A 9,624-nucleotide genomic window follows, 5' to 3' on the forward strand; every position below is an offset into this window, starting at 1 on the left:
AGTTACTGTAAACGAGAAATTTTAAGAACTCTATTGTTACGAAATATTTTCGAAGTACCCGTATTTAAAAATACAAGTTTAGCACTAATGCAATCTCTGAAGTTCGGCGAAATTTACATAAAGGAACTAATGAAAGGAATTTTACCTGGAAGGACCAAGAGGCAACGGCAGCTTGCGGATGAGACCAAGTAGACGGCTTAACTTTTCGATCTTGTAGATTTTTTCTTGTATTGTAAGTTGAACTTCACTTAATGCACGGAATACGCGATTTTGATTAATACGCGCACACGCATATGTATATCCGGCTCGAAGGACCAAATGTTGTGTGGTAATTACCTTTGCAGTGGCAATTTACTGAACTCGTGGGGTCCACAATCCCACTGTGATAATTTGCGGCTATCACCAAAAAAATAATGTACTTTACATTGATTTGTAGAACTTTGCGGCGTCTAACCAAAATAAAACAAATAGGTAGAGTAATAACAATTTACGACATTTAATTAACAAGAAATATATACATTGAGGTGAACAAGAAGGTGCTTACTGTTCAGCAGTTCGAAACCGACTCTGCTTCATTTAGGGATACTTGTCCCTGGAATCTTAAAACTACCGTTAGGCCTTGTCGAAATACCAAGAAGGTCTCTTCTAAATAAAAATACTAGGAAATTCTCAACAACTAAAAGGTCTTTTGTGAAAATACTAAGAAATTCTCAACATGCCCCCGGCCTTGAAAGAAGGCTTTCAATAATATACTGCATTTACTTAACCTAACAATATAACAATGAAAACTGAATACAAATTGAATCTAGAGTGTACATCATGGTTTCTTAACAACTAACAATTTTCAAGAACAAGAAAAAACTATCATCACTGCACAAATAATTAATCATTTGCACTTCATTATAATTAACTATACGATTGGCAGAGGACAAATTTTTGCAAAAGAACGTTTCACCACTCCATTTATAGTTTTCACAGATGCAACTCGCGCTACTCCGTCTGCACCGGGATGAACAGCTACAACAAGACCCAGCTTCCAATGTAGAGGTGGCTGGTTATCTTCTTTCAAGAGCACCAAGGTGCCATTTTTGAGGTCGGACAGATGAGATCGCCATTTCGTGCGCTGCTGTAGCTCGCTTACATATTCTTTACTCCATCTCTTCCACAGGCGTTGATGAAGTTGTTGAACTAGCTCAAATGCTTTGAGACGTGGAATCGGTATACTGCTGACGTCTGGATCTGGCAGTGAGGTCAGTGGTCTTCCAATCAAAAAATGTGCCGGCATGAGGGGTTGGAAGTCATTGGGGTCGCTTGATAAGGGAGAAAGCGGACGGGAGTTGATAGTCGCTTCAATTTGAGATAGCAAAGTACTAAACTCTTCATACGTGAGTAAGGATGTACCTAATACTCTCCTTAAGTGTGATTTTACGGATTTTATACCGGCCTCCCACAGGCCTCCAAAATGAGGACTATGGGCAGGAATAAAGTGCCAGGTGGTGCCTTCAACAGCAAACGTTTTATTGATGTGATCGCCGTTACTCTTTAAAAATAAGCTCAAATCTTTCAGTAGCGAATTGGATCCAACAAAATTGGTTCCGTTGTCGGAATACACGTGAGACGGTTTTCCTCGGCGGGAAGCAAACCGCCTGAATGTCATTATGAAAGACTCCGCTGTTAGACTAGTCACCAGTTCCAAATGAACTGCTTTGGTCACAAAGCAGATGAAAAGGCATAAATAGCTCTTAGAGGTTTTGGCACCTCGGCCCTTGTGGTTTTTAATGAGGAAAGGACCTCCATAATCTACGCCAACGGTGGAGAATGGAGGTGCAGCTTGTACACGAGAAGGAGGTAAATCGGCCATGATGGGTTTTACCAGTTTGGGAGAGAATCTGAAACACTTCATGCATTTGTGTACCGTCTGCTTAGTTAGACTTCTTCCAGAGATAATCCAAAATTGGTCCCTAAGGGAATACAGAAGAAGCTGTGGGCCAGCGTGTAACAATCTCAAGTGCTCTCGGAGAGTGAGTAGTTTGGCCAATCGATGTTTTCCCGAGAGTACAATAGGGTGAATCTTATCAAATTGATAATTTGATTTGCGAAGTCTGCCACCAACGCGCAGGATACCTTCTGAATCCAAAAATGGATTCAGACTTATTATAGAGGAGGACCGCTTCAGGGGGCGATTTCGTCGTAGCTGATTCAGATCTTCACCAAAGGATTCGATCTGAGATATTTTTATCAGGCATAAAAGAGCGGCTCGAATTTCGAGTACTGTTAGAGGGCCAGTGATGCGATTTTTCATGACCACGCGACAATTATTAATAAATCGCAACAGAAATGCAACAACTCTTTCCAATCGAGATATATCGGAAAATTTGTCGATTAGATTAAATGATGTTGTAGTAATAAGCGAGTGAGTTTGAAGCTTGAACTCAGGTAGGTGTGGGAGTGAATCAGGTGGTTTTGGCCATGATGATTCACAGCTTGCGAGCCAGTCGGGCCCATTCCACCATAATTGAGTGGACTTTAAAGATTTTGGCGTGACTCCCCTGGATAGCAAGTCAGCAGGATTGCATTTGGTGGGAACGTGTCTCCAGATTGCGGAAGAAGTACGCTCCTGTATATCAGCGACTCGATTGCATATAAAGGTTTTCAATAGATTAGGGCTGGTTTTTACCCATCCTAACACTATTGTAGAATCTGACCAAAGGTACGTGGCGGATACTCTCATATTTAGCGAATTAATTACCTGTTCAACAAGTTTAGCTAACAGGACAGCGCTGAGTTCTAGTTTGGGAATGGTAAGGGGCTTTAGGGGCGCCACTTTCGATTTGGCACATAACAAACTTATATGAATTTTATTACTTTGATCAACAGATCTGAGGTAGATGCACGCGCCATATGCGCTGATAGAGGCATCACAGAATCCATGCAGTTGAATGTTAGTTGATCGAACGCATATGGAGTGCCTGGGTATTTGGAGTTCACTAAGCTCTGTTAATTCGCTCCTATAAGAGGACCACTTCAATAAAATCGGCTGTGGCTCCGGATCATCCCATCCTAATTTCTCCAGCCAAAATTGTTGTAAGAGTATTTTAGCACTAACGGTGCATGGACTGAGAAGGCCAAGCGGGTCAAACATTTGAGCAATTTGAGAAAGAATAGTACGCTTGGTTATCTTACTTATGGGAGCTGGTGAGATGGTGAAGGTAAAACTATCGGTTTGAAAATTCCAAATTAGTCCCAGAGTGATAGTATGATCATGGGATCCCAGTTCCAGTAAGCCTGGATGGATGTCCTCCTCGGGTAAGTGAGCCAGTACCCTTGGATCGTTGGAAATCCACTTACGAATCGGAAAGCAGCCTTCACGAAGGGCATGTGAGACTTTAGAGGCGAGTACTTGGGCTTCAAAAAGATCATCGGCGCCAGTTAAGAGGTCATCGACATAGAAGTCGGACTTGATGATGCTTGACGTTTTGGAATCGAATTTTTCGATGTCTATTCCAATTTGATATAAACATCGGATGGCGAGAAATGAAGCAGATGCTGTACCGTACGTAACGGTGTTCAAGTCATAGGACAAAAGCGGCTCTGAGGGAACAGGTCTCCACAAAATGCGTTGCAGGGGTCTCTGATCTGGGTTTACTAGAACTTGTCGGTACATCTTTTCAATATCAGCGGAAATCCCGTAAGTATATTTTCGAAATCTCACCAATATAGAAAAGAGGTCCTGTTGTATGGTTGGGCCAACCATTTGAAAATCATTGATAGACCGTCCCGACGTAGTCGATGAGGAACCATTGAATACCACTCGAAGCTTGGTGGTAAAGCTTGAGTCCTTCATCACTCCATGGTGGGGAAGATAATACGAAATGCCTCTAAAGGATGCATTTGAAAGTGACATGTGGCCTAGATTTTGGTATTCCTCCATAAAGGCAGTATAGCGCTCCAAAATGATGGGATTCATTTGAAGACGCCTCTCCAAAGCGAAAAATTGTCTTTGAGCCTTATTGTATGATTCTCCTAGGGTGTCGAGAGGAGCCTTAAAAGGAATGTCGACAATAAATCTTCCGTCTTCATCTCGTGAGACGGTTTTCGTAAAGTGGGTCTCGCATTCCGTCTCCTCAGCTGAATGTACCTTGTCAGAGGGATAGCTTTCTAATTCCCAGAATTTGGCTAACTGTTCAGGAAGATCGTTTAATACACTCAAATTGCATTGCGATTTGGTAGAAGGGATGGCACCTATAGGGCCAGAAATTACCCAACCCAGTTGGGTTTTTTGTAGAATGGGCATGTTTGGGCCTAACCTTATTTGACCCGCGCATAATAAAGAAAAGAATAGAGGCGATCCGATTAACATATCAATATTTCCGGGAGTATTGAATGATGGATCAGACAATTTGATGTGTTTTGGCAGTTTGATGTTGCAGTTAAAGCGGAAACTAGGCATTGTGCCAGTGATCTCTTCAAGAATCAAACAAGAAACGTCCTCTTGAAAACCCGAATATTGAGATCGTAAAATTACACGACATTTTGATCGAATAGTGGAGGATAATTTACTTAAACCTGACACCGTAACGTTAGCATTTTCGACGTTCAGCTTCAATTTCTGACAAATGCTAGCGCGAATGAAATTAGACTGCGAACCAGAATCTAATAAAACACGAATTGTGTGTGCCGCTCCAGTAGAATCAAGAATTTGAGCTGAAGCGGTTGGTAGAAGAACTTGAATGGTGTTCGTGCAAAATGCAGCAATACTTTGACTTGGTTCATCGTTATTGCTACTAGAAGGATTGGACTCTATTTTCCGCCCAGTAGGCGCCTCTTGGCTAGCAGGACCAGAGCTTAGGTGCAGCAGGGAATGATGCCGCCCCTTGCAGGTGCGACAGCTGTATTTAGAAGTACACTGAGTTATCATATGACCCTTGTACAGACAATTCAAACATAGTTTTAATTCTTTAACTTTGGCAATTCTTTGAGATGGAGAAAATTTTAGAAAATGCTCACAAGAATTGAGTGTATGGGAGTCTTTGCATAATATGCATATTGGAGAATTCATCACAAAGGATTTTGACATTTGAGGTTTTCCTTTGGCGTATACTGGCGTAGGGGTAGATTTCGAATCCGATTTGGATTGCAAGCTATCTAGCAAGTTTGCAGTGTTTGTTAAGAAAGTTTTGAACTCGTCAAAGTTCGGTATTGCGGTACCAGCATCATTTTGGTTTCTTTCCCATTGGCGTAATGTGGTAGAATCTAGTTTGTGAGACATTATATATATGATGGTAGTTTCAAATAATTGGGCGTCGGAGGCTAGCGAGCGTAAAGCGGTGACGTGTTTGAATAATGCATCAGAGATCTTTCTTAATGCGGGAGACGCCTCCTTGACACAGGATTCTAAATCTAGTATAGATCTTAAATGATTGCGTATTAGCATGCGAGGCTGATCATACCTAGCACAGATTGCTTTCCAAGCAACTTGATAGTTGCCGGCGGAAAATTGTAGCGATTTGATTACCTGGCTTGCGTCGCCAGTAAGGCTTGACTTCAAATAGTGTAGTCGTTGAACGTCGTTTAGCTCCTCATTTGAATGAATGAGGCTGTTAAAAATTTCCCTGAACTCTATCCAGTTTTCTAAATCACCACAGAATTTAGGAATTGATATCTTAGGCAGATTAAAAAATGGGTTCTTGTGGGAAGAACTGTTAACGCTTCTCGCATCGGAATTGCACGACGGAGATATTGAAATGCGTTCAACTTTTGCTTTGTTGAGCAGCAATTTCGCGAATGAAGTCGCTTTAAAATAAGCAGATTCAAATTGTGCGTGGTGACATTCGTCGTCGCTCACATCAGAGACCAAATTAATCATTTTACTATGAGTCTCATCGTATTCCTTCATCAAGGGCGTTATAGCCTCCAATCTATCTTGGAGCTCAATTGCATCTTCCTCGGTAACCGTATCGTTATTAAGTTTTGAAATAAATGTTTGAAATCGCGTAAGCTTAGATTTAATTTGACCCCTGGCTTTCTTTAATTCGTCAGCCATAATGAAATAGAACACAATATTTTCACAATACGCTAATTTAAATTTAACTAGAATAGCGGCGACCAACAGACAATAAAATAATTGTAACACAACGAAATTTAAATCGTAAAATATTAAAGAAAAAGGACCTGATGGAAGCCGGTATGCAGATTTGTTAACAAGAGTTACTGTAAACGAGAAATTTTAAGAACTCTATTGTTACGAAATATTTTCGAAGTACCCGTATTTAAAAATACAAGTTTAGCACTAATGCAATCTCTGAAGTTCGGCGAAATTTACATAAAGGAACTAATGAAAGGAATTTTACCTGGAAGGACCAAGAGGCAACGGCAGCTTGCGGATGAGACCAAGTAGACGGCTTAACTTTTCGATCTTGTAGATTTTTTCTTGTATTGTAAGTTGAACTTCACTTAATGCACGGAATACGCGATTTTGATTAATACGCGCACACGCATATGTATATCCGGCTCGAAGGACCAAATGTTGTGTGGTAATTACCTTTGCAGTGGCAATTTACTGAACTCGTGGGGTCCACAATCCCACTGTGATAATTTGCGGCTATCACCAAAAAAAATAATGTACTTTACATTGATTTGTAGAACTTTGCGGCGTCTAACCAAAATAAAACAAATAGGTAGCGTAATAACAATTTACGACATTTAATTAACAAGAAAATATACATTGAGGTGAACAAGAAGGTGCTTACTGTTCAGCAGTTCGAAACCGAGTCTGCTTCATTTAGGGATACTTGTCCTGGAATCTTAAAACTACCGTTAGGCCTTGTCGAAATACCAAGAAGGTCTCTTTCTAAATAAAAATACTAGGAAATTCTCAACAACTAAAAGGTCTTTTTGTGAAAATACTAAGAAATTCTCAACAGTGGGTGATTCAGTTTTCCCAGGGTGGACGCTATATGATTGAGGTAAAATGCATATTTCCTTTTGTATTCGATACGGATCGTTTTACTTTATGGATTTTGAGCGGTTTCAATTTTGAGGTTGAAGCAGTAATTAAAAATTGCCTTTAAAGACTTCGTTTTTTAACCTGTTCCGTTTTGAAATTTTCCAGTACAATCAATAGTCATGTATGAACTCAGTTAGAAGAAGGTAATGAGTTTCCCATTTAGAATAAATATTAAGTACCTAGAATCTTCTAACCGAGTTATAAATTTTAAGTTTTCAAATGTGTGAACACAAGCGGATTTTCGTATTTCTCTATTGCGCATTTAAGACCAAGTAAAATAGAAAGTAACCTCTTATAATATCGTAGTAACATTGTGGATACTGGATGTTTCAATAAAGCTAGTAGTCAGTACTCAGTTTTAGAAGGCTGTAGAGGAATGCCGAAATCGATTGATTTATCTAAATATTTTGGTCCATTTTACTTTTTTTCTCTACAATTCTCTACAAAATGCCATCATTGACAAAACAAATCGAATTCCTGCTGACTCGACTTTTTAATTGGTAGCGATAAACAGCCGCAAGTAGGTAACTTTTCATGTCGAGAAATTTCCTCGAACGTTTCGATTCCTGTGTCACGCTATACGCGTTTTTAATCCGTAAACAATGCGATATTTACAGTTCATTTCCTATTAAACGATCACTAGTGCAAATATCTGCCAATTTTCGTACGAATCAGATCTTGGCATTTCCGTTGCCTTGGTGAAAACATTTCGTTTGCAACAGCAGAAGGTAATAATTGGGAACACCGACCTCGAGTGGCAGCTTCTTATCAGGTTTATTTTATATTCGCCTTTTGTAAAATGTTTCCTTATCGCTAGAGAAAAGTACTTTCCGACGCATTGCCGCGAGCTAAAATCGCCTTTTCTTTGCAAGTGGCACCTATATATAATGCTATAAGTGTCTTCACGCGCTTCGAAGATAAAATTCGTTCCACCCACACAAGAGGGAAAAATGCATTTCAATACATTCTGAAGTGCATTAATCGATAATAAGATAATTGCTCCAGTTTGATTCATCGGTGCACACAAAAGACGCGCTTACGTAACTGCTAGTTATGAAACGAGAAAATTGCAGAAATTAAACTAAAAGGGGATGATCAGTTCAAGATGTTTATTCCAACATTGAGAAATGATCGAGTACAAGATTTGTTTTAATTACGACACTTTTACAAACGAGTTGCATAATATTTTCATTATCTCGTCAGTTGGCAAAAGTAAAGAGTTTCGTGACGGCAATCAGTCAAACCCGTACAAATTAGAAGCTTTTCTCAGTAACGGAAAAAGAAAAGTAATCTACAATAAGAATACGTGAAGAGTTTGTCTAACTAACTACTTTCATGCAATTAGTAAAATTAACACTAAAACGCAAAAATGAAAAATGCTATTGGCTTCTATTTTCTTTCTTATTCATTTTTCTTAACAACTACCTATAAAGATTAAAGTGCTTCCAAAGAATTTGAGAATTGAAAAACGATTCCTATTAAATCCCAAGATGTACCTAAGGAAAATTGTTGAAAAGTTTCTTAAAGATGCTATAAGAACATGATATTCTGTAGTAATCTTGGGCATTCGTTGGTATAGATTTCAATTTGAGGAAAATTGTAAATTATATAAGGGTTGTGGTAAAACTTCTGTGAAGTTGACGTTTCCAATCAAATTTCACAAAAGTTAAAAAAAAAATAGTTTCCAAAATCATTCAAAGAAGAAATTTTAAAAATATTGTATGTTTTTAAGACAGTTCCAAGTGACTTATACAAACCTATTTGATCCTAATCCTGCTGTCAAGAATCGAGATTCAACACGCACTATGCAGCGCATCAACTGCATTTAACACTCAAAAATAATTCCGAGCTAACAATGGAGTATTTTGTTTTTGTGCAGCAGGCCTTCAAAAGAGGTTCTAGGAAGCTTTTCCGAAAAATGTTGAGGTTTTTAAAAGCATTCTCAATATCGGTACAAGAACTCTTCAAGGTGAAACCAAAAGATTACTTAAAGAGGCTTCTACTTCGTTACTCTTGTGATAAAATAAACAAGTTAAAAAGTAGTCGTAAACGATTTGCAAAAAGCGCATTTCCACATGCATTCATGCAATCCGGCCAGCAATACATTTTTGACGTGCTACTTCAATTTTAGTCTCGATTTTAGTTTATAAGAAGGATTTCATTTCAATGCTTTTCTAAATAAGAAAGTTGGAACTGCGCATGCGCAAACCTAAATTTTGAAACTAATGTTAGATTTTCCTTTGTTCCAAGCGCCTAAATATCAAATTTCATTTAAATGCTTCCATAGATAAAAAAGTTGGCACTGCGCATGCGCAAAATAAAATTTTGAAACTGGCGTTAGATTTTCCTTTATTCCAAGTGCTTATGTATCAAATTTCATTCAAATACTTTTATAAATAAAAAAGTTTGCAATTCAGTTTATAAATGGTCGAGATACGAAAAGGGCACTGTGAATTTTGAATCGATTCGACTCAACTGTTGGCAATGCGTGTTATATGGCTAAAGCTATGCACATATTTCATGCAATTAAGTTCATAACTAACGGAGACATTTCTAAACAAAATTATCGTTCACACGGACAGATAAATGGACAGACAGACAAAAGAACAGACGGACAG

General features: G+C 38.8%; 1 protein-coding gene across 1 annotated transcript; it reads right to left on the reverse strand.

Moving 5' to 3' along the window:
- Window positions 1-910: 910 nt before the first annotated feature.
- Window positions 911-6,043, reverse strand: LOC116169002. Its single transcript, XM_031485033.1, has one exon. The coding sequence runs from the start codon at window positions 6,041-6,043 to the stop codon at window positions 911-913; it is 5,133 nt and encodes a 1,710-aa protein (XP_031340893.1).
- Window positions 6,044-9,624: the final 3,581 nt, after the last annotated feature.

This window comes from Photinus pyralis, unplaced genomic scaffold (genome assembly GCF_008802855.1).
Source record: "Photinus pyralis isolate 1611_PpyrPB1 unplaced genomic scaffold, Ppyr1.3 Ppyr1.4_LG4, whole genome shotgun sequence".
In the NCBI taxonomy this organism is placed as follows: domain Eukaryota; kingdom Metazoa; phylum Arthropoda; class Insecta; order Coleoptera; family Lampyridae; genus Photinus; species Photinus pyralis.

Bases quoted from the DNA above. Each gene is read 5' to 3' on its own strand.
- LOC116169002 (XM_031485033.1), bottom strand. From the start codon at position 6,043: ATGGCTGACGAATTAAAGAAAGCCAGGGGTCAAATTAAATCTAAGCTT.